We start from the raw sequence: 26,340 nt of genomic DNA on the forward strand, positions 1-26,340 counted from the left end.
CCTGGTAGTCCCATGGAGTCACCAGAGCGTCCACCGCCACTGCTTGTGGGTCTCTTGAACTGGAACAATACCGCTTGAGCTTCTTGTTGAGAAGCCATCATATCGATTTGTGGAATTCCCCACCGACGTGAAGGCCCCACTCTCCTGGGTGGAGGTTGTGTCTGCTGAGGAAGTCTGCTTCCCAGTTGTCCACTCCCAGAATGAAGACTGCCGACAATGCCACAGCGTGCCGTTCTGCCCAGAGGAGAATCCTTGTTACCTCTGACATTACTGCTCTGCTCTTCGTTCCGCCCTGTCGTTTTATGTACGTTACCGCCGTCACATTGTCCGACTGAACCTGAATGGCGTGATCCTGAAGAAAATGTGATGCCTGTAGAAGGGCGTTGTATATAGCCCTTCGTTCCAGAATGCTGATCGGAAGAATGGTTTCCTGACTTGACCATTTTCCTTGGAACTGTTCCCCGTGGGTGACTGCTCCCCAACCTCTGAGGCTTGCGCCTGTGGTTAGCAGAATCCAATTTTGAATCCCGAACCTTCGGCCCTCGGTCAGGTGAGAAGTCTGAAGCCACCACAGAAGAGAAATCCTGGCTTTTGGCGACAGACGTATCCTCTGGTGCATGTGAAGATGCAATCCGGACCATTTGTCCAACAGATCCAGCTGGAAGTGCCTTGCGTGAAACCTTCTGTACTGCAGTGCCTCCTAAGAGGCCAACATCATCCCCAGGAAGCGAATGCATAGATGCACAGATATCTGGGTCTGACCATCGACTAAATTACCAGTGCCTTTTCCAATGGAAGGAATACCTTCTGTGCCTCCGTATCCAGTATCATCCCCAGGTACGGAAGCCTCAGTGTTGGTTCCAGGTGAGATTTTGGCAGGTTCAGAATCCACCCGTGATCCTGGAGTAGTCGTGTTGAGAGGGCAATGGTGTCTAACAACCTCTACCTGGATGGTGCTTTTATCAGCAGATCGTCCAGGTACGGTATTATGTTCACTCCTTGCTTGCGGAGGAGAAACATCATCTCTGCCATTACCTTAGTGAACACCCTCGGTGCCGTGGAGAAGCCAAATGGCAGGGCCTGGAACTGGTAGTGACAGTCCTGTAATGCAAACCTTAGATAAGCCTGATGAGGCGGCCAAATCGGAATATGAAGGTACGCATCCTTGATATCCAGAGACACCAGGAATTCCCCCTCCTCCAGACCTGAGATCACCGCTCTCAGAGACTCCATCTTGAATTTGAACACCCGTAAGTACGGGTTCAGTGACTTGAGCTTTAAAATGAGCCTTACTGAACCGTCCGGTTTTGGTACCACAACAGGTTGGAATAATAACCCTTATTTTGCAGTTGAAGTGTAACTGGAACAGTGACCTGAGTCTGCACCAGTTTTTGAATTGCTGCCTATAAAGTCATGCTTGCTTCTGGAGAAGCTGGTAAGCCTGATTTGAAGAATCTGTGAGGTGGGAGTTCCTGAAACTCCAGTCTGTAGCCCTGGGTGATAAGATCTTTGACCCATGGATCAAGGCATGATGTTGCCCATATGTGACTGAAATATCTTAAATCGGGCTCCCACCTGCCTGTCTTCCAGGCAGTGTGGTCTACAGTCATACTGAAGGCTTTTAGGAAGCAGGACCGGAGGTCTGTTCCTCTGAAACTGCAGTTGTAGGTTTTCTGGGTTTACCTCTACTGCCTTTGAAGGCTGTAGAAGAACATTTGGATTTACTTTTAAATTTCGCTGTCCGAAAGGACTGCAGAGTTGCAGCAGAGTAGGTTTTCCTAGCTGGGGGTGCTGCGGAAGGAAGGTATGTAGACTTGCCCGCCGTAGCCTTGGATATCCGCGAATCCAGTTCATCTCCAAAAAGGACTTCACCTGTGAATGGTAGGCTTTCCACGCCTTTCCTGGATCCGCATCCGCAGTCCACTGGCGTAGCCACAAGCCCCTGCGTGCTGACACTGCCATGGCAGTGGTGCGTTCACTGAGCAAACCAATTTCCTTTATGGCCTCCACCATAAAATTAGCAGAGTCCTGTATATGCTGTAGGAGTAAAATTATCTCCACCCTGGATAAGGAATCTAACCCGTCAAATAGATTACCTGACCATTTTACAATGGCCCTAGTGATCCATGCACAAGCAATAGTGGGTCTCTGGGCCACCCCAGCAGCTGTGTACAGGGATTTAAGAGTGGTCTCAATTTTGCGGTCAGCCGTATCCTTTAAGGAGGCTGCCCCAGGGACAGGTAAGACCATCTTACGTGACAACCTAGATACTGATGCGTCAACAATCGGTGGATTTTCCCACTTTTTCCTATCATCTTGAGGAAACGGGAAGGATGTGAGTAACCTTTTAGGGATCTGAAACTTCTTGTCTGGATTAACCCAAGTTTTTTCAAACAGAGAATTTAACTCCTTTGAAGCAGGGAAAGAAGCAGAGGATTTCTTTTTTACATTAAAATAAAAGATTCCTCATCCACCTCCGCCACCTTGTCAGAAATGTGTAGGACTTCTCTAATAGCTTCTATCAGGGCCTGTATTCCTTGCGACAGGGCTGCATCCCCCACACACGAGTCCACTTCACCCTCCTCCGCGTCTGATACGTCATCATCAGTGTCAGCCTGCAGGATTTGGGCCAGAGTATGTTTTTGTGGACAAATGGCAGGGGTCTGAGATGCTGGTATGGGAACTGAATCTCTAGTCATTAGGTCCTCCACAGACTGTCTTAAGTATTGCGTCTCTTTCTCATTATGGGATAATTTATTAGAAATATGCGAGATCAACCCTTTGAGGAAATCCAACCATGCGGGTTCAGACCCACTAGCCTGAGAATGTGTACTATCCTGAGTACCCTGTAGTGAATCCCACAGGGAAGACAAACACTCTGCTGTGCAGGATACACACTCCCTTGACATGGTAATGTGAAGGGACACACACACTCACACACAGTAAAGGTGAAAGCACAGTTAGCCCGCAGGGAGACATAGAGAAGATGGAGCCAGCCACACCGCGCCCTTTATGCTAAAGCCAAGCTTAGCTGGGTCGCAAACTAAGCTCCTTAATAGGGCTTAGTATTCTACCACCGCTCCCCCCCCCCCCCCCCCCCCTTACTATGACCCCCTGGTACCGCTGAGGAAACGTGGAGTCTTTGTGGAGGAGCTGCGCTTCCCTGCAAGTCCCGTCAGTGTGAGCTGCAGAGGGAAAATGGCGCTGGTGAGCTGCTGGATCTGCTCATAGTGAAGCCCCGCCCCTGTAATGGCGTGTGGCCTTCCCGGTTTTATTATACTGGCTGAGGTGTCCGAGAAGCTTAACAGCGCGTTAGAACCCCTGTAAGCTGTTTGCCAGTGCAGGGTAATGTTAAAAAGCTCAGCTCGCCCCTCACAGCGGAAACACACACACATACAGCATGTTGTACTGAGCCTGGAGACGCAGCCTGCATGTCAGTGCTGTGCTCCATACCCTGATGCCGCCATTAGAGCTGGCGACCCGCTAACCGGGACGCCAGCCACCTACTCACCACTCTTCTTACTTCTGGCTCTTTTAGGGGTGGCGGCATGCTGCAGGACTGTACGCTCGCCGTGGTGGGGCTTGCGACTAGGACCCTCAGGAGCTCAGTGTCCTGCCAGCGGGGAACGGGACCATTAACCCTATAGGAGGTTGGCCGTTCCCCCCCGTCCCCGTGGTCCCACGAAGCAGACAGGCTGGTGCCAACAAGCCCTGTCTGAAAACAACAAACAGGAAATAAATGCAGAAAACTCTTCAGAAGCTTCCCTAAGCGTGACCGGCTCCTCCGGGCACATTTTCTAAACAGAGTGTGGTAGGAGTGACATAGAGGGAGGAGCCAGCGCACACTATTGATTTCTTAAAGTGCCCAAGGATCCTAGTGGACCTGTCTATACCCCATGGTACTAATGTGGACCCCAGTATCCTCTGGGATGTAAGAGAAATATAGATGTCAGGCATCCCTCCACACGCTTATCCGTCAGTTCCTTCAGTGAAGTGACAGTGGTGAACGGCAGAGTAGATGATACCACGAGACGGGTGACATGAGAATCCACCGGCGGTGGGTTCTCCCACTTACTATATAACTCTGCAAGGAGAGGATAGCGAGCCAAAGCCCGTTTAGGGAGCGGGAATTTCTTACCTTGGGTAGACCAGGGTTCCTTCCTGATGTCCACGAGATGATCAGAATGGGGTAATAGATTTTTAACCACCTTCTGTTGCTTAAATGTATCTGTTTTCTTGGCCACTGTAGTGGACTCCTCATCCTCAGTAAGTTGTAGGATCTGCTTAATTGCATCCACCAGGGCAGGGACATCAACCTGGAAGGCAGAATCCTTGTCAGTAACACATGATTCAGAGTCTGCCAGGACTGTATGCTCCCCCTCCTCATCAGATGAAACATCAGAGACGTTAGTGGATTGTGAGGAGGAAGCAGCCCGCTTAGAGGACCCAGAGACATAAGAGTGACCTGGGGTAGATTTCTGTCTAACCAAAGACTGATTTAACTGTTGCAGCTGGTTAGACAAATTCTCCACCCAAGGCGGATTTACTGTAGGGACAACTTGTGGTTGTAGTGGCACCGGAGGTCCCATAGGGGGGGCTAAACGGTCCACCAGAGTCCCCAGGAGGGTAGTGAGCATAGCCCAAGGTGGCTCCATTGTAGTTACAGGAGCTGCAGGCTGACTGGGATGTGTATGGCATTTAGTACACAGACCATCACACAATACTTCCTCCTCAGGTAAACCTCTGGAGCATGCCTTGCAAATAACAGGAGCTTCCAGAATTTTACTGTCCTTGTTGTTAGACATTGTAATAAAGCAACAACCAGGCTATTAGTACGATGAAGCCAGACAGAGTACACAACTTACAGACCAAGTACACAAACAGCGTCAGAATACACACACTTGTGAACTAGACACAGTAAAATATCCGTATAGCGGTAAGTACTGTGTATACTATATTAGAGAACCCTGACGCACCTAGTCCCTTCGGGTATAGAATACAGCGATAGCTACCTTAGATGGGATACATGAGAGTGAAACCAATCAGTAGGTACAAGAACACACAGTCACATGGCAATGCAGAGATTATTATAAGCATAATAAAACTGCACTGGACTAGTATATATCTATATATATAAGTAGCGGAAATGGCGGCACTCCACAGACTTCAAGTAAGTTTAAAACAGCTTGTACTTTATTGCGTCCCATATATATATATATATATATATATATATATATATATATATATATATAAATAAAACACAGCGCGGTCCTAGACCGGAAGTATATATCAGAATACTCGTACAATATACTCTGTAATAGTAACGCTGTCTGTAATAATACATGTAGAATACTCAAGTGTCTGTAAAGTCACAGCGCTGTGGACAGGCGGCTTTACAGGGGATACCTTGCCCTGCAGTCCCGGAGCTGAGCCGCAGCTATGCTCAGAAGATGGCGCCCAGTGTCTCTATCAGGAACTGAGGGAGAGTGTGAGGCAGCTCCAGGGCGGGAAATCTGCAAGGAGATGGCGTCCTGGGCCACAGGTCAAGCGCCGACTCCACTATGCTGGGCCTCACCGCTGGTACTACGGAGACTTACCAATAGGGGCGTTAGTACACCTAACCTGTACTCCTATGCCCTGGTGGATATAATGGGGTCCCTGCCCAGTAACAGTGTCCACGCCAGCTTTGCATTCCGTCTCCCTAGACTACGACAGGAACGCGATTTAGTGGCGAGTCCCGCCTGGGGGACCCTCTTACCTCCTCCCTTTGTAGCAGCCACGCGAATTTAGGAGAGCGTCTGCAAAATGTGTGCCTAAGCCGAAGCGTGTCCGCTGCAAGTACCCGGGATCTGAGCCGCGGGAGTATGCGACGCCGCTTGGGAGGTGACGGAGACGCATCGCTGAATGTCACCCTGACATAAAAGTGCTGCATCCCTTGAAGTCTTCAGCTTTTTCAGGGCTGCCCAGTGCAGCCCGCCTGTTAGGTGACCTGATGCCTGCAGGCACCACTCGAAATTGAGCTCTCAGTGTCTGGAGGCGGGGTTGTAGAGGAGGCCCCAATGCATCATGGGACAGTCAAAGATTTGCCTGATGGTGCCTCTGGATCCAAGATCCCTCTCTACACCCCGATGTATTCCCTGTGGAACACTGTACTCCGCTGCAGAAATAATCCTATTACATTCATGGTACCTGGCTTTGTGCCTTCCAGTCTCTTCAGATCTTCCTCATAGGCCTTAAGTGCAGCTTCTTCCATTGCAGCAAACTCCTTTGACTTCCTTTCCTCGTCTTTTGCCTTGGCCACACTTTTCTGCTTGATCTATAAGGAAAGATTTGTACACATATGTAGTGTGCTGCCAATGTTGTTCTATTCCGATGATATTTGTGGACAGTGTAAATAGCCCTTACATGATGATGCAACCTCTGATGTGAACATCATGCCTTGTAAGAAGCTACTAAGATTAAAATATGAATTGCTACATAAAAGTTCATGGACTCACTATCTCAGACCATGGTATGTTCACATGAATTATATGTTTTCTGTGTACATCAGATACTGTCTAATGGTACATATGTCCGCATAAAATGATATTAGTATATTAGGAACATGAAAATAAGCATTAATCTGAACAACTGGTCTTAAGCTGGGTAAACACCTTTTTCAATCATTCAGCTGATCATGTTAACGCTCCAATCAGCAGAGAGCTGTGTCCCCAAGCTTGACCCCTTGGGAGTTGCCTGCAGGCCCTGTACACACTGTGCTAGAAATTGCCCAGTACCTTCAGACTTCTATGGGATCGGGAGGACGGGCAGATAATTATTAAACAGGAGTATTATAAGCCATTTATCGGCTAATACTCCTGCATACACACCTATACAATCGCAGGCCCACTGGCCCAGTCACCTGATATCAAGTGATTGGGCCATGGACTGTATAAGTGTGTACCCACCATTATGCTGGGCATACACCTTCAGATAAAACTGTCCATCATACCAGTGGCATCACCTGGTGAGTCCATAAACTGCCCTGTGTGCGCTGAAGAAAAGGGGCATGGCCTTGTGGCCACACACGTTTTCATAACTCCAGAGGTGTGCCCAGCATTCCCGGAGATGCTGGGCTGCCCACCAGACATTTGCCTGGCTGCACTGCCAGCTACTACGCTGTGACATGAGCCTAGTTTTGCACGGAATGTCACAGTGCAGCACCTGGTTGTGGTCACTGAGGAGTTGGCATTTTTGTGTTACCCCTAGGAGTGCGATAGCCGGGTGCAGCCATCACCCCCTAGTGACACCTCTGTGTCAGACCAAATGCAACAGAGCAATTATCGGACCTGCTGGACAGAAATGTATGTATTCTGAAATAAAGAGAAAATTACACAGGTTATTTGTTAGAACAATAAAATGAATGTAAAACGTATGGTAAATTGTATTTTGTATCTGTAAGAAGCACTACATGTAGCGAATTTGGACATAAATACTTGCATTTGAGATTTTATGGCCATAAGGTTTTGTTTTGGCTCTAGAAATATTAACAAATTCCTTTTGAACAGAAATGTACAAAACAAAAAAAACCGACATGCTCTGGCTGTACCACCTATGCCATAGTCTTCTGCTAGAGGACAGAAGTGACTGAGGTACACACTGTAAGTCAGGCAGTTTACCTCACTGATTTTTTTGGTGACATTCTCTTTGTGGTTTTTCCCCCTCTCGTGGAATTCAATACTCTAGAAAAAAAATAAAGGCTTGTGTTAGTAAGAAATATCAAAGCTTGAGCTCAAACATTTCCCTGATTTTGGCAGTACTAAAACAGTGAGGTGGAAGTAATAACAGATGTGTACTTACTTAGCTTTACTGTCAGTGTGACACATACAATATAGTGGCATGAGATGGTGTGCTGCATTAATGACACTATAGCACAGAGGCAGTTTCTGCGCTGCAGCCACTACCATACTATACATAATACAACACTTTCAATTGCTCAAAAAAAGCGTACAAAATGATTAAAAAAGTAGCAAAGAGTATTAAGCACAAATCAACATTGCGGTCTAGATGTAAGTGACCATGCGGCTAAAAGTAGAAAATCACGCTGTCATACATTGTTGGTTGTCACATCACTGCACTATGGGCCTGAACCAGAGATGCATGTCAACTCAGCGTTAATGCACATCTCTGATTCGGTCAGATTTGCACATGTGCATGGGCAGATCCTGGTCTGATGTTGCTCGTGGTACCCCAGAAGCAGCATCATCATTGACATGGTGCTGGCGTTTGGGGGCAACGGGCACAGAAAATGGGGGCGTGCCAGCCCTCTTCTCTGGGCGACACGCCCTGAGTAGAGGGCTGGCACGCACCCATTTTCTGTGCCCGTTGCCGCAGGCTCTGACAGCGTGATCTCACTGGACATCCTGAATTACCTCAGGGGTACTCAGATGTCCGATATTCACACAAATGATCCAATGTTGCATGTTCAGCCTCAGCAGCGGATCACAGAAGCCAACGTTGGACATCTTTTTACTTAAAATGCCTCCTGTGGCTTTTGTATAATTTAGCCACTGCGTCTCTGTGTGAATGGCGTCCACCACTGAATCAGCCCCTACATGTACAACATGATTTTCCATGTTTAGCCACACTGGTAGTATTATGTGTAGACAGCAGTGTTGATTAGTCTTAATTAGTCTTAATGCTTTGCTACTGTAAGTATATACCGTTGGCGTATAAGTGCTAAGATTCTCACAAAATGAAAAAAAAATTATGCACATCAAATCAGTGGTTTGGTCCAGTGAACCACTTTTATATTCCAATGATTGAACCAGTTTGCCACAAGATTACTACTCACTACTGCAGCTGTAAGAATTGGTGGCTGTCTGGAAACAAATGCAAAGGAATGGCCCCCACCATAGCTCTTTGCTCAATTTAATATGTAACAAAAAGAGCAGAGGTACAGCAGATAAAGGATAGGTTGAAGAAAGATAAGGACCACATTGCAACCTTGTCACACGCACAACCAAATAAGAGTGGGAGACACATCTAAAACATGGATATGTACAAAAGTTGCAACTAGGAGACGTATGTTCAGCTTTGGCTGCACCCGATGTTTTTTTTTTAATGGAAAGTATCACTGGGTGCAAAACCATGAAATGCGTAAAATTTGGTGAATCCACATAACTGCTCTGTGGAAGCTCCATGCTGCACTGCCCATAAAGTCCCACAAGAGGGAGCGGAATGAGCAGAAATCCTAGTTGGGATACGTTGTTCAGACCACTCATATGTCTGCTGAATTGTGGGCCTAATCCATCTGGCTGTAGTCTGGATTGTCGCTGGTCAACTTCTTATTAGTGTCATAAAGAAAACGTAAACTATCAACTTTCCCTGTACTAGATGTCCTCTCCAGAATTTTTTTTAGCACTCTTCCCACTTCTAACAGAGAAAACTGGCCCCGATCTGCTGTCTTACTTCATTTACCAAAAGTTTGTATTACAATTTCCTGATTAAGAAAATATAACGTCCGAGTTACCCACTTCAAGTTCACCTCCATTAAAAGTTCAAAGAGTGGTAACTGAAGTGCTGTCAACACCAGATTTAGATGCCAAGGCTCTATGGGATGCCTTTGGTGGCTGTATCTGTAATACACCTTACAACAAAGTCTTTACTTCAGAGCCAATCTTTATGGAAAAGAGAGCCGATACCTGTACCTTAAGGGAACCTAACTTAAAGGCCCAACTCGAAGTCTGCCAAAAGAACAGTATTAACTATTTGCAACGAAAAAAAAAAAGGATGAAGAAATGTTCTTCTTATTACACAATGCTATTTAAAGGGGCACAGACACAAGAAGATTTTGCCTCAATAAAGATAAAGATTTCCCTTGAAATGTCTCCAGCTACAGAATGAAAGATAAAGAGCATACACACTGAACGATATAGTGAAAGATATCGTTCAGTGACATCAACACTCCCATTCCTGAACATGCAGTCATAAGATATAGCCTAAACTGGACTTCATGTTCAGTTGATAAAGATAAGGACCCACGGGAACGTGCATCTTTATCTTTATCAAGCATACACACTGTACAATATGCACATCTTTATCTTTATCATGCATATTGTCCACTTTTATCTTCTGGTGTGTATGCCCCTTAACTCTTCCAGACTGTGATAACTGTCTGAAGACACCTACTTTTCAGCTTTGATCATAGTTTGGACTACTGAATCTGAAAAAACAAGGTTTATGGTAATAACTTACCGTTGTTAAATCTCTTTCTGCGAGGTACACTGGGCTCCACAGGGAACAACATCGGGGTGTAGAGTAGGATCTTGATCCAAGGCACCAACAGGCTCCAAGCTTTGACTGTTCCCAAGATGCATAGCGCCGCTTCCTCTATAACCCCGCCTCCATGCACAGGAGCTCAGTTTTTGGTAACCAGTCCAATGCAGTATCAGGTAAAAGAGACGAACGGTTAGTAGCCACATACACCACACACTCACAACAGGAGAGGGCGTCAGCGGCTAATGCCATACCAACCCAAAGAAGGTAAGTGCGTCAGGGTGGGTGCCCTGTGGAGCCCAGTATACCTCGCAGAAAGATTTAACAACGGTAAGTTCTTACCATAAATCTTGTTTTCTGCTGCGGGGTACACTGGGCTCCATAGAGAATAACATCGGGGATGTCCTAAAGCAGTTCCTTATGGGAGGGGACGCACTGCAGCGGGCACAAGAACCCGGCGTCCAAAGGAAGCATCCTGGGAGGCGAAAGTATCGAAGGCATAGAACCTTATGAACGTGTTCACTGCGGACTACGTAGCCGCCCTGCACAATTGTTCAAGGGTTGCACCACGGCGGGCCGCCCAAGAAAGTCCAACAGACCGAGTAGAATGGGCCTTGATGGTAGCAGGAGCTGGAAGACCAGCCTGTACATAAGCATGTGCAATCACCATTCTAATCCATCTGGCCAGGGTCTGCTTATAATCCGGCCAGCCACGTTTGTGAAAACCAAACAGTACAAAGAGAGAATCAGACTTCCTAAGGGATGCAGTTCTCTTCACATAGATACGGAGAGCCCGTACCACATCCAAAGACCGCTCTTTGGAAGACAGGTCAGGAGAGGCAAATGCCTGAACCACGATCTTCTGATTACGCGGAGAGAAGACACCACCTTAGGTAAGTACCCGGGACGTGTTCTAAGAACCGCCCGGTCACGGTGAAAAATCAGATATGGGGACCTACAAGACAAGGCACCCAGATCCGACACCCGTCTAGCAGAGGCAATAGCCAGCAGAAACAACACCTTAAGAGAAAGCCACTTAAGGTCTGCAGATTGAAGAGGCTCAAGCGGAGACCCCTGCAATGCCTCCAGAACCACTGACAAGTCCCAAAAAGCCACAGGCGGGACATAAGGAGGTTGAATCCGCAACACACACTGAGTGAACGTATGAACATCAGGTAAAGTCGCAATTTTTCTCTGATACCACACTGACAAGGCAGAAATATGAACCTTGAGGGAGGCTAGAAGAAGACCTAAGTCCAGAAAAGTCAAAAGTTTGGCTGTACTAAACTTGTAAGTATCATGATTGTTATTTGCGCACCAAGCAAAGTAAGAATTTCAGACCCTACGGTAAATCAGAGCAGAAGCTGGCTTATGGGCATTTAACATAGTTTGAATGACTGTCTCCGAAAAACCTTTGGCCCTCAGTACTGAAGCTTCAAGAGCCACGCCGTCAAAGCCAGTCGGGCCAGATCCTGGTAGACACAAGGGCCCTGAACGAGGAGGTCTGGTCGTTGTGGAAGAAGAAGGGGACACCCTAGCGAGAGACCTTGTAGGTCTGAGAACCAATGCCGCCTGGGCCAAGCGTGAGCAATCAGAAGTAGCATGCCTCCTTCTTGTTTGAACTTCCGTATCACTCTGGGCAGTAGATACACTGGAGGGAACACATATGGCAACCAAAAGTTCCACGGGATTGCCAGTGCATCCACAAATGCTGCTTGAGGATCCCTTGTTCTTGCTCCGAAGACAGGAACCTTGTGGTTGTGTCGAGACGCCATCAGATCTACATCTGGAGTGCCCCACTTGTCCACGAGGAGTTGAAATACTTCTGGATGGAGGCTCCACTCCCCGGCGTGCACGTCCTGACGACTGGGAAAGACCCGCTTCCCAGTTGAGGGCCCCCCGGAATGAACACCGCCGATATGGCTGGTAGATGGCGTTCCGCCCATTGAAGAATCCTTGATATTTCCCTCATTGCCATGCAGCTTCGAGTGCCGCCTTGGTGATTTATGTACGCCACTGTGGTGGCGTTGTCAGACTGTACCTGAACAGGACTGTTCTGAATTAGATGCTGGGCCAGGTTCAGCGCGTTGAACACCACCCACAGTTCCAGAATGTTTATTTTGAGACGAGATTCCTCCTTGGTCCACCGACCCTGAAGGGAGTGTTGCTCCAACACCGCGCCCCAGCCTCTCAGACTGGCATCTGTCGTCAGAAGGACCCAGTTAGAGATCCAGAAGGGACAACCCCCGCTCAAACGTCGGTCCTGCAGCCACCAGCTCAGAGACAGATGGACCTCCAGAGACAAGGAGATCATGTGAGACCTGATCCGGTGAGGCAGGCCGTCCCATTTGGCAAGAATCAGTTTCTGCAGAGGGCGTGAATGGAATTGAGCGTACTCCACCATGTCAAAAGCCGACACCATGAGACCTAGCACTTGCATCGCTGAATCTATTGACACTTGCGGACGAGACAGGAAGTATCGAATCTTGTCCTGAAGCTTCAGGATCTTCTTCCGAGACAAGAACAACCGCTGGTTGCGGGTGTCCAACAACGCTCCCAGGTGCACCATGCTCTGCGCAGGGACCAGGGAAGATTTCTTCCAGTTGATGAGCCACCCGTGGGCTTGCAGAAACTGGATAGTCAGATCCAGATGGCGTAGGAGAACTTCTGGGGAATTTGCCAGGATCAACAAGTCGTCCAGATATGGTAGGATCCTGACCACTTGACGGCGGAGTACAGCCGTCATTACCCCCATGACCTTGGTGAAGACTCGCGGAGCCGTGGTCAAACCAAAAGGTAACGCGCGAAATAGGTAATGGAGGTTGTCCACAGCAAACCTCAGGTACTGCTAATGCGACATTGCAATAGGAATATGCAGGTAAGCATCCTGTATGTCCAGGGAGACCCTATAATCCCCAGGTTCCAAGGCCAGAACAATAGAGCGAAGGGTTTCCATATGAAACTTGGAAACCCTGACAAATTTGTTCAAGGACTTGAGGTTGACAATGGGCCGGGAAGACCCATTCGGTTTTGGGACTAGGAACAGCGGTGAATAGTACCCCTTGCCTCTCTGAGCCAGAGGCACTTGTACTACCACTCCTGTGTCCAGGAGGGGACTGTACCACAGCATGAAGAGTTTTTATCCTCACCTGATCCGAAGGGACGTCTGTCAGGCAAAATCGATGAGGAGGACGTTTCTTGAAGGATACGGCGTAACCTCAAGTGACGACTTCCCGTACCCAGGCATCGGAAGTGGTCTTCAACCATTCCTGGGTAAACCCTAGAAGTTGGCCCCCCACCCTGGGATCCCAGGCTGACGGGAAGCCCAGACCCGTTTGGGTTTAGTAGGTTTGGAAGTGCTACCGTGTTTCGGGTACGCCTGACCTTTTGCTTTTCCCGGAGGAGCAGTACTAGGCAGACATGCCGTTTTAGCAGAAGCTAAGTCAGCCACTATTTTGTTGAGGTCTTCTCCAGAAAGAATGTCCCCCCTTACAAGGGAGCACCTCCAGGGTTTTCTTGGAGTCCAGATCAACGGACCAGGACCGCAACCAAAGAATCCGGCGAGCCAGGATAGATGTAGTAGAAGCATTGGCCGCCAGAATACCGGCATCAGAAGTTGCCTCCTTCAAATAATGTGAAGCTATGACAATATACGATAGGCATTGTCTAGCGTGATCAGAAGCATTGTAAGGCAACTCTGCCTCCAACTCCTGGGCCCACGCCTCAATGGCCTCTGCAGCCCAAGTCGCTGCAATAGTGGGCCTATGTGCAGCACCAGTTAGGGTGTAAATTGCCTTTAAACAACCCTCCACACGCTTATCCGTTGGATGGTTGGAGGATAGCGAGCCAGCATCTTCTTGTGAGGTGTGAATTTCTTACCTGGAGTTTCCCAGAATTCCTGACGTATGTCCACTAAGTGGTCAGAGTGAGGTAAAACTTGCTTAACCACTTTCTTACATTTGAACCTGTCCGGTATCTTAGGAATGGCATCAGGCTCTGCGTCATCAGTGATCTGAAGAATCATCCTGATCGCCTCAAACAAGTCAGGAACATCTACCTGCAAACGAGCCTCCCCATCAGAACTATCAGGATCAGAATCTGAGGGGTCAGTATAAAAACCATCCTCATCAGATGAGGTGTCTGGGACAGTGGTAGACTGTGAGGAAGTAATGGCCCGTTTAGATGACCCCTTGGTCTTAGGTGGACGAGTCAGATTTCTTTTTGGTCAGTGACTGGTTCAATTGCTGTAACTGAATGGAGATTTGATCTGCCCAGGGCAGATTAACTGCAGGGACCATAATCTGTTGTACCAGCACAGGAGGTCCCATAGGGGGTGTAAGTTTAGTTACAAGCGTAGTTAATAACTAGGAAAATGTAGCCCAAGGTGGGTCATTTTGAACCCCCGTTGCCACCATTCCTCTGGGGGGTAGTGAATCCCCAGAACCTGAACTCTCTGCTGTCAAGTTTTCCTCAAACATGCCTGCATCGTCACCTCCAGCTCTGTTGCCCCCTGTAGCTGACATAGCCAAAAGCACAATCTCAGGCAACACAGCACAATACCAGCAGCAATATACCTGACAAGCACCCCCTGTGCAGCTTATATATTCCGCAAACAGGGAATTCAAGAGGTATATGGCGACTAAAGATCACAAAGAAACATACAAAATGAGTATATCTTGTGAGACGACTATATCAGATAATAAACCTGACGCACTGAGCCCCCTCAGGTTACAGAATATAGGGATAGCAATCTGAGTGAGACACACGAAATGGAGGTCACACAGCAGCTACATGCACACACAAATAGTCACAATGTACAATGCAGAAATATGACATGCAATAAAACTGCACTGGACTAGCAACACAAAGTAATACTCAGTATAGCTATATAATTAGTAAATATATCAATGCACAGTAAAGACTGGATGTATATCACAGGGTACTTGTACAATATAACCCTGACCAAATGCACTGTTTCTTAACGAACACTGTCAACAGACATGTAGAATACTTAAGCGTCTTGTAAAATGCACAGCGCTGACATGCAGGCGGCTTTACAAAGGAGGCTTTGCCCAAACAGTCCCAGGAACAGTGCTGCTCTGTGTAATGGCGCCCAAACACTGACTGGGAGTGAGGGAGAGCGATATATGCAGCTCCAAAGTGGGAACACTACTGTAAATGGCGCCCTGGGGCTGGGGGAGGGGCTACAGGCCCAAGCCTTATCCCCCTGCTGGACCTCACCACTGGTACTATGGGCTGTAATAAAAACGTTTCTCTTAAGTCCTAGAGGATGCTGGGGACTCCGTAAGGACCATGGGGCATAGACAGGCTCCGCAGGAGACATGGGCACTATAAAGAACTTTTAGTATGGGTGTGCACTGGCTCCTCCCTCTACGCCCCTCCTCCAGACCTCAGTTAGATTTTGTGCCCAGAGGAGATAGGGTGCATTACAGAGGAGCTCTCCTGAGTTTCTCTGAAAAAGACTTTTGTTAGGTTTTTTATTTAAAGGGAGCACTGCTGGCAACAGGCTCCCTGCTTCGTGGGACTGAGGAGAGAGAAGCAGACCTACTTAAATGATAGGCTCTGCTTCTTAGGCTACTGGACACCATTAGCTCCAGAGGGAGTCGGAACGCAGGTCTCACCCCGGTTCGTCCCAGAGCCGCGCCACCGTCCTCCTCGCAGAGCCGAAAGATAGAAGCCGGGTGAGTATAAGAAGAAAGAAGACTTCAAGGCGGCAGAAGACTTCAGATCTTCACTGAGGTAAGCGAGCAGCGGTAACGCTGTGCGCCATTGCTCCCACACGCTACACACACAGAACAGGCACTGATGGGTGCAGGGCGCAGGGGGGGCGCCCTGGGCAGCAATAAACCTCCAGACTGGCATATAAGGGCACATTAGGCTGCTGGGCAGTAAATGCAGAGATCCCCCGCCATTTTTTTTAAATTGGAGCGGGACCGAAGCACGCCGCTGGAGGGGGCGGAGCTTGATCCCTCAGCACTAATAGCGCCATTTTCTCCACAAAAGCTGCAGAGAAGCTGGCACCCCGGACTCTCCCCTGCTGACAGAGGGCTGGAAAAGAGGGGGGGGGGGGGGGGCACAATTATTGGCGCAGTGAGTGTATAACATTGAGAATATATATTATATATATATATATATATATATATATATATATATATATATATATATATATATATATATATATATATATATATATATATATATATATATATATATATATAGCAAACGAATAACCGGCACTCACACTTCCATAGTCATCTTGCCGAGGTGCACATTGGTAAAAATCATATCATCCAAACGTACGGCACTCTGCGGACTTATTCAGCCAAATAAATATCTCATGACATCTTGCTTCTCTTAAGCAACGTTTCGGCTCTTTTAATAGCCTTTTTCAAGCAGCATAATGGTTAAACAGTGCTCATAATCTTATTTAAATACCCTTACCTGTCCACGAGCCCGGGACATCGTGGACAGGTAAGGGTATTTAAATAAGATTATGAGCACTGTTTAACCATTATGCTGCTTGAAAAAGGCTATTAAAAGAGCCGAAACGTTGCTTAAGAGAAGCAAGATGTCATGAGTTATTTATTTGGCTGAATAAGTCCGCAGAGTGCCGTACGTTTGGATGATATATATATATATATATATATATTGGTACAGGAGGATGAGGTACTTGCAAGCGACCAAAGGTGTCAAATTAATAATATAAAAACCAGGTGTTCAATAAATATATAAAAAATTTATAAAAAATTTAATTTCAGAATATAACACACTAAAAAAGGGGGGGGGGGGGTATTTCATAAAGGATCAATTTTTTTAAAAAAATGTAAACAATTTTTTAAAAAAATGCAACCTAATCAATAAAATCTGGTATAAAAACAGCAGAGTTGAAGCTAAAAAGTTACAACACATACACCAAAAATTAATGAAAGGTCCATAAAAGCATGAGCAATAAGTACAAAATCTGCAGGATAAACGTAAAAAGGAGTAAAAAATTGGGAGAGAGGTAGCTTAACTTCGATAGTAGAGGTATATTCAGAGTAGCACCCAATATATATATATATATATATATATATATATATATATATATATATATATAAATAAAAGCGCTGTCTGGTTTTATTCCAGTGTCAGTTGACGCTGGGTGTGTGCTGGCATACTCTCTCTCTCTCTCTCTCCAAAGGGCCTTGTGCGGGAATTGTCCCCTTATAGATATATCCCTGTGTGTGTGTGGGTGTCGGTACGTGTGTGTCGGCATGTCTGCAGCGGAAGGCTCGTCCAAGGAGGAGGTGGAGCAGATGAGTGGTGTGTGTCTCCGTCGGCAACGCCGACTCATGATTGGATGGACCTGTGGCATATGTTAAATGCAAGTGTGGCCTCATTACATAAGAGACTGGACAAAGCAGAGTCCAGGGAGAAATCACGGATTGGACTGGGTCACAGGGCCCTTCTGGGTCTCAAAAACGTCCCCTATCCCCAATAGTAGACACGGATACCGACACGGATTCTGATTCCAGTGTCGACTACGATGATGCTAAATTGCACCCAAGGGGGGCAAAAAGTATTCAGTGTATGATTATTGCATTAAAAGAGGTTTTGCATATCACAGATGACCCCTCTGTCCCCGACACGAGGGTGCGCATGTATAAGGAAAAGAAACCTGAGGTAACCTTTCCCCCATCTCATGAGCTGAACGAGTTATTTCAAAAAGCTTGGGAAACTCCAGATAAAAAACTGCAGATTCCCAAAAGGGTTCTTATGGCGTATCCTTTCCCTGCACAGGACAGGGTACGTTGGGAATCCTCTCCCAGGGTGGACAAGGCTTTAACACGCCTGTCTAAGAAGGTGGCGCTACCGTCTCCGGACACGGCAGCCCTCAAGGATCCTGCTGATCGCAGACAGGAGACTACTTTAAAGTCTTAAAATCTTAAGGCCTTCTGGATTTTTAATCTTAAAACCTTGATTCCGCAGGGTCTTAATGACACAGTTGAGTTAAATAAAATTTAAGATCTAATATTTAATATTTAATATATACAAAGGATATTCCTGACATATATGTAATTAAATGGGGGTGGGCCAGTGTATGGTTCCTTATGATGCTGGTTACTGGAGATGGAGACTATATGTATTTTTATGATGACATGAAGGGAGTGTAATTATGAAGTTAAACCACAAGATGGTGTGATGAGTTCAAAATCAAAATTAAAATCAATCCCCTTCTCTTTTATTATTGTTTAGTAATATATCTGTTATATGTATATATAATAAAATATACTAATTTAATATTATTATTATTATTATTATTAATTTTATGCATGGTCATAGTTGTACTGTTGTTGGGATGCGGAATTATGCACAGTATATATATGAGAAAAATATCCTGAATGAAATATGGATTGTTTGGAATTGTGATCAAGTCAAATAAAACCATGTGTAGCAAATTGCACTGGAGTTTAGTATAACTAATTAGGATATATATAGTGAATTATTGTTTTAAAACGAGGCTTGGATGTGATATTATTGATTATAATAGTAAGAGAGGTAGATATGACTTCCGGGAATGAAAATGAGGCTTGGATTCCGTGTAACAAAATGGCCACCGGAGTCTATTTAAAGTGTAAAACAGGAATGAGGCTTGGAACGCACGGTTGAGTGCGCATGCGCGAATGGCCGCGGGAATTACAAATGAGTGTGGCTATATAAAGTGTCCTTCTGGAAGATGGTCATTCGAACTGAGGAAGCCGCTGAGCGTGTTTGGAAGGCGGAGAAACGCGTTTTCGAGGTGACCATTATTAGCAGTGACGATCACCTCCCATTTGTTTACATGATCACCGGCTTCTGGCTACGATCTACAGCCAGCTTACCTGCAATTGCGGTTAATCACCAGCAGAGGGAGCCGGAGTGCTGTGGACGAAATCCCGTGGATACTGTCTCCGGATATTCTGCACTTAAACGGACGAGCACCAGCAGAGGGAGTCTTTTAAATCAGGGATGGTCCTAACAGACTGATCTTAAGAGGTGATAAAAAGCTAATTGTCTATGGTAATTGCCTATTCTGAATCAATATATGTGTGCACACATTTTTCGGGACACTGATGAATTGAAGACACATGAATTTAATTAGTGTCTAAAAACGCTGAATCTAGCCGGTCCATTACTGAATCAAGTGGACAGTGTGAAATTTATACATCAAAATCCAAGCCTCTGATGTTTAACGAGTTTTAAGTCATTTATTTGTGTATGTGGAACATTTACACTAGAAGTTTCCACTATACATAATATGTATTTTATGTATGTCAATTATGCTGCCGCATTATATGTTAATAAATTGTGATTTATATATTTTTATCCTAAACAACAGTTTGCCATTGTAATATTTTTAATTGTCTCCTATAATTAGTGAGGATAGCGCTCCTGATTTTCTACAGAGGGTTACACCTGTGTAGGTAGTTTGTGTTTTTTTACTTTAAAGTCTATTTATGCGCATACAGGTGCTTTGCTCAGACCGGCAATAGCATCGGCATGGGTATGTAGCACGGTTGCAGCATGGACAGATACCTTGTCAGCTGGCCTTGATACCCTAGATAGGGATACCATTTTATTAACCTTAGCCCACATTAAAGACGGAGTCTTATATATGAGGAACGCTCAAAGAGACGTTGGGCTGCTGGGTTCCAGAGCCAATGCCATGGCTATTTCTGCGAGACGAGCTCTACGGACCCGCCAATGGACGGGTGATGCAGACTCAAAGAAGCATATGGAGGTTTTACCTTACAAGGGTGAAGTGTTGTTTGGGGAGGGGCTTGCGGACCTGGTTGCCACAGTTACCGCGGGTAAATCTACCTTTTTACCTTTTGTCCCCCAACAGCAAAAGAAAACTCCACAGTATCAGATGCAGTCCTTTCGGTCGCATAAGTCCAGAAGAGGTCGGTGCTCCTCCTTCCTTGCCAGAGGTAAGGGTAGAGGAAAGAGAAACACCTGCTTCGGCTAGTTCCCAAGAGCAGAAGTCCTCCCCGGCTTCTACAAAATCCACCGCATGACGCTGGGGCTCTCCTAAGGGAGTCCGCACCAGTGGGGGCACGCCTTCGACTTTTCAGCCAGATCTGGATGCTTTCAGACGTGGATCCTTGGGCGATGGAAATTGTCTCCCAAGGCTAGAAGCTGGAATTCGAAGAGGTGCCCCCTCGACGATTTTTCGAGTCGGCCTTGCCAGCTTCACCCCCGGAGAGGGAAGTGGTGTTAGCTGCAATTCAAAAGCTGTGTCAACAGGAAGTGGTGGTCAAGGTTCCCCTGGTCCAACAGGGAAACGGGTATTATTCCACCCTGTTTGTGGTCCCGAAGCCGGATGGTTCGGTCAGATCCATTTTAAATCTAAAGTCCCTAGACCTGTACTTGAAAAAGTTCAAATTCAAGATGGAATCGCTCCGCGCTGTAATATCAAGCCTGGAAGGGGGGGGATTTGATAGTGTCACTAGACATAAAGGAAGCATACCTTCATGTCCCCATTTACCCCCCTCATCAGGAGTACCTGAGATTCGATGTACAGGACTGTCATTACCAGTTTCAGACGTTGCCGTTTGGGCTTTCCACGGCCCCGAGGATTTTCACCAAGGTATTAGCAGAGATGAAGGTGCTCCTGCGCAAGCAGGGAGTCACAATTATCCCATACTTGGACGATCTTCTTATAAGGGCGAGATCGAGAGACCAATTGCTGAAGAGCGTGTCGCTCTCCCTGAAAGTGCTGCAAAAGCACGGTTGGATTCTCAATCTGCCAAAGTCACAATTGGTTCCAACGACTCGGCTATCATTCCTAGGCATGATTCTGGACAAGGAACAAAAGAGGGTTGTTCTCCCATTAGAAAAAGCCCAGGATCTCCAGAACATGGTCAGAGACCTGCTAAAACCAAAAAGAGTGTCTGTTCATCAATGCACTCGTGTGCTGGGAAAAATGGTGGCAGCCTACGAGGCCATCCCCTTCGGCAGGTTTCATGCGAGGGCTTTTCAGTGGGACCTTCTGGACAAGTGGTCCGGGTCCCATCTACTAATACATCAGAAAATATCCCTGTATATCATGTAAACCGCCAAGGCGGGACAAGGAGCAGAGTGGCGATGGCGGAAGCGACCAGGTGGGTGGAAAATCACGTAAGCGCTCTGTCAGCTGTCTTCATTCCGGGAGTGGACAACTGGGAAGCAGACTTCCTCAGCAGACATGATCTCCATCCGGGAGAGTGGGGACTTCATCAAGAAGTTTTTGCAGAGATAAGTCGTTGGGAAATTCCTCAAATAGACATGATGGGGTCACGCCTCAACAAGAAGCTTCAGAGGTATTGTGCCAGGTCACGGGACCCTCAGGCAGTAGCAGTAGAAGCCCTAGTGACCCCATGGGTGTTTCAGTCGGTCTATGTGTTTCCTCCTCTTCCTCTCAAAAATATTGAGAATCATAAGACGAAGAAGAGTGCAGCCAATACTCATTGTTCCAGATTGGCCTCGAAGGGCCTGGTACTCAGATCTCCAAGTAATGCTCACAGAAGATCCGTGGCTGCTTCCTCTCAGGGAGGACCTGTTACTGCAGGGACCATGTGTGTTCCAAGACTTACCGCGGTTACGTTTGACGGCATGGTGGTTGAACACCGAATTCTAGCTGGGAAAGGTATTCCGGAGGAAGTCATCCCTACTCTGATAAAGGCTAGGAAGGAGGTGACGGCAAAGCACTATCACCGTATCTGGAGGAAGTATGTATCTTGGTGTGAAGCCAAGAAGGCTCCTACGGAAGAATTCCATCTGGGCCGGTTTCTCCACTTTCCACAGACAGGAGTGGATATGGGCCTGAAGTTAGGCTCCATTAAGGTGCATATTTCAGCCCTATCTATATTCTTTGGCTACTCTCCCAGAAGTCCAAACGTTTGTGAAGGGAGTGCTGCACATCCAGCCCCCCTTTGTGCCCCCAGTGACACCGTGGGACCTTAACGTGGTGTTAAGTTTCCTGAAATCTCACTGGTTTGAACCTCTTCATACAGTGGAATTAAAATTTCTCACGTGGAAGGTTGTCATGTTATTGGCCTTGGCATCTGCAAGGCGGGTGTCCGAATTGGCGGCCTTGTCCCACAAGAGCCCCTATTTGATTTTCCATGTGGATAGAGCAGAACTGAGGACACGTCCTCAATTTTTGCCTAAGGGGGTTTCTTCATTTCATATGAACCAACCTATTGTGGTGCCTGTGGCTACGGGGGACTGGGAGTACTCCAAGTCCCTGGATGTAGTCAGGGCCTTAAAGATTTATGTAGCCAGGACGGCTAGGGTTAGGAAAACAGAGGCTTTGTTTGTCCTGTATGCGGCCAACAAGATTGGCGCTCCTGCTTCTAAGCAGACTATTGCTCGCTGGATCTGTAACACGATTCAGCAGGCTCATTCTACGGCTGGATTGCCATTACCAAATTCAGTAAAGGCCCATTCCACTAGGAAGGTGGGCTCTTCTTGGGCGGCTGCCCGAGGCGTCTCAGCATTACAGCTTTGCCGAGCAGCTACTTGGTCGGGTTCAAACACCTTTGCAAAATTCTACAAGTTTGATACCCTGGCTGATGAGGACCTTGCGTTTGCTCAGTCGATGCTGCAGAGTCATCCGCACTCTCCCGCCCGGTTGGAGCTTTGGTATAAACCCCATGGTCCTTACAGAGTCCCCAGCAACCTCTAGGCCGTAAGAGAAAATAAGATTTTAAACCTACCGGTAAATCTTTTTCTCCTAGTCCGTAGAGGATGCTGGGCGCCCGTCCCAGTGCGGACTACATCTGCAAGACTTGTATATAGTTGTTGCTTTTATAAGGGTTATGTTACAGTTGGAATCGATCTTTGACTGATGCTGTTTTTTGTTCATACTGTTAACTGGTTGCATATGTTTCAGGGTATATGGTATGATTGGTGTGGGCTGGTATGAATCTTGCCCTTAGATTAACAAAATCCTTTCCTCATATTGTCCATCTCCTCTGGGCACAGTTCTCTAACTGAGGTCTGGAGGAGGGGCATAGAGGGAGGAGCCAAGCCAGTGCACACCCATACTAAAAGTTCTTTATAGTGCCCATGTCTCCTGCGGAGCCCGTCTATACCCCATGGTCCTTACGGAGTCCCCAGCATCCTCTACGGACTAGGAGAAAAAGATTTACCGGTAGGTTTAAAATCTTATTTTTTTATTAGGAAAAAACAACCTGTGCCCTTGCGGTTTAGTGGAGTCCCTGCTCAACTACAGTGTCCACTGCGCGCGGCCTGCCTCACATACCGGCCGCGCCGGACCGCGATTTCAGCGGGACCTGCCTAGGGGACCCACTTACCTCCTCCGAGTGCGGCCACGCGATCCAGGAGAACTGAGGCGAGTGTGTGACTAACGGGGAGCAAAGCGGGGCCTCCGCTGTAAGTACCCGGCAACTAGGGCGCGGGAGTATACAGCGCCGCTGGGGAAGGTGATGGAGCTGCAGCAGGAGATGTCAGACTGACATCTATCACTGCTGCAGCCCTTGAAGTCTTCTATCTTCGCTTAGAAAAGCTCTCTCAGGGCTGCTGGAGCAGCCCACCTGTTGTATGCCTGCTTACTGCATGGCACCAACTACAAAACTGAGCTCCTGTGCATGGAGGCGGGGTTATAGAAGAGGCGGCGCTATGCATCTTGGGAACAGTCAAAGCTTTGAGCCTGTTGGTGCCTCGGATCAAGATCCTACTCTACACCCCGATGTTATTCCCTGTGGAGCCCAGTGTACCCCGCAGCAGAAAAACGTGTTTTGTTTTGTTAAATCTTGGCTTCAAGAGCCATGCCATTAAATTTACCTGATGGATGTGCTGACAAACAATCTGCCCCTGAGACAAAGTGTCCTGACAAAGTGGAAGTCTAATCCCTAAACACACTGACATGTTTAGTAATTCTGGAGTACCAAACTCTCCTTGGCCAGTCTGCTGCTACTAAGATTACTGGAATTCTTTCCTTATTTATCATCCCGAGAACCCGAGGAAGCATAGGTATTGGTGGAAAATTCCAAAGATAAACCCTAGCATCTATTAGAAAGGCTAAGGGATTCCTTAGGCGAGTCCTTCAGGTGACTGCTGAATGTACACATTCCAATTCTCTATTTCTGGAATAAGACTGAATATTGCTGGAGCATCACTCTTTGCCCAAGATAAGTTCTGAAAAGATTCTCTCATCACCAGGAAACGTTTTGTCCTTCCCTGATGAGCTATGGGCCTAATTCAAACCTGGCTGCTAATACAGCCGCATCGCAGTTTGCCATACATCGGCAAACTGTGCATGCTTCGTGGCCGCATTGGGCTTGCACGGACAGCCACATTGCGACATGATTGACAGCGGTGGGAATTGGGTGGGCGGCAACGCAGCGTTTTGCGAGCTGAACGTGGCAGTGCTGGGAGGGTTTTTGGGGTGGCTGCATGATGTCACACGCAGCCGCTCAGATAAAAAAAATTACGGGGTACCGCCTGACAGCAAATCCAGGATGTCAACCTTAATACAATGCGTTTGCAATTAACTTGCAAATGCGTCGTGAGACGGCGCCACACATGCTGGGCGACTCCCAGCATGCGAGATGGACGCAGATCTTACTGCGTATACAGCGATCTGGGTCCATCTCTGAATAACACCCTATGTTTGCTACTGCTGTAGCATTGTTCGACTGGATTCTTACAGGCTTTCACTGCGTAATAGATTAAAAGCAAAAAATATACTAGCTTACCAAGTGCTGACCTACTCCTTCAGCACTTAATAAAGTTAACCTAAGTGCTAGCTCATCAACCCTTACTACACTCCACGGTCTAGAAATGTCCCACAGATGGAGGAAGGGGAAGCTAGCATTTCTGAAAGCAAAAACGTTAAAGCTGGTGAACTATTTGAATGTGTGTATAGAAGACACAGCTGTTCAGCCTAAGTCCCATGCTGCACTTCCCTAAGCAAATGTCTGTCCTCTTGAGGTCTAACTTTTCTGGTTCCAATAGGAGCGAAAACCTAGGTCGCTTAAGTCTTACTAGCTTATTGTGGGTAGAATGGAACATTTTCCCCTGAAGCCAAGGAAATAATCTTATGTAGTTCAGGCATTACTGCCTCACAGCACTGAGGTCATGAGTTTAATTCCCACCATGGCTCTAACTGTGCGGAGTTTGTATATTCTCCCCGCACTTGTGTGGGTTTCCTCTGGGTGCTCCGGTTTTTTCCTACAATCCAAAAATCTACTGGTAGGATAATTGGCATCCAAAAAAAATTAACACTAGCGTGAATGTGTGTGCGTGTACATGCGATAATGAATATACATTGCTTCCCTGGGCCAGGGACTGATGTGAATGGCCAAATATTCTTTGTAAAGTGCTGCAGAATATGTGTGCGCTATATAAATAACTGGTAAGAAATAACATAGTATCGAAGGTTGAAAAAAGACAATTGTCCATCAGGTTCAACCTATTTGTGGTCTCCTATGCACGATTATATTGTATAAAATTTTGACTGAAGTTGCTGACTGCCATTGCGATTAACCCCTCGTTTTTATAATAACCATAGTGCGTGACTATGCCCCGTAACCCTGGAAATCCTTATCCATTAGGAATTTATCTAACCCATTCTTAAAGGTGTTGACTGAGTTAGCCATTACAACTCCCTCAGGCAGGGAATTCCAAACACGTATCGTCCTTACCGTAAAAAAGCCTTTACGCCGTATTGTGCGGAATCTCCTCTCGTCTAACCTGAGCGAGTGTCCACGAGTTCTCTGTGTTATTATTATAATAAATAATAATTGTAATCCGGTAGAACAGAAAAGATTGTTTCTCAATATCTTCACTAGGGAAAGTATACGAGGGGGTTGCAACTTGTGTAAGACCTGAAACATATGATCAGGTTTGTTCTACTCTTTCTATAAAATGGCAGAAAGGAAAACAGTTAATTTTCTTCTTCATTGGAAACTACAAATTAGTGTTAACCTGCAAATCCTCAATGTACTGAGTATTTATTGACTTTCACACTACAAGAAAACCTAAGAGTCAGAGTTTTCAGCCTCCTCGCCTTCTTCCTAAGAGACAAATATAAAT

General features: G+C 46.7%; 1 protein-coding gene across 4 annotated transcripts in view; it reads right to left on the reverse strand.

The window, feature by feature from the left end:
• Positions 1-26,340, reverse strand: part of WBP4 (WW domain binding protein 4) — an 80,001-nt gene that overhangs the window by 50,008 nt on the left and 3,653 nt on the right. For 2 of the 4 annotated variants that reach the window (XM_063952883.1, XM_063952886.1), the window contains exons 2-4: positions 25,950-26,165; positions 7,659-7,721; positions 6,190-6,316 (exon numbers count right to left, since the gene is read on the reverse strand). In XM_063952883.1, the coding sequence (XP_063808953.1) occupies positions 6,190-6,316; positions 7,659-7,721; positions 25,950-26,141 (382 nt within the window). In that variant the 5' untranslated portion in view covers positions 26,142-26,165. The remainder of the gene's footprint in view (positions 1-6,189; positions 6,317-7,658; positions 7,722-25,949; positions 26,166-26,340) is intronic. The other 2 variants (XM_063952885.1, XM_063952884.1) reach the window with 1 other exon arrangement.

The sequence above is a fragment of the Pseudophryne corroboree genome, chromosome 2, assembly GCF_028390025.1.
Source record: "Pseudophryne corroboree isolate aPseCor3 chromosome 2, aPseCor3.hap2, whole genome shotgun sequence".
NCBI classification, from domain to species: Eukaryota; Metazoa; Chordata; class Amphibia; order Anura; family Myobatrachidae; genus Pseudophryne; species Pseudophryne corroboree.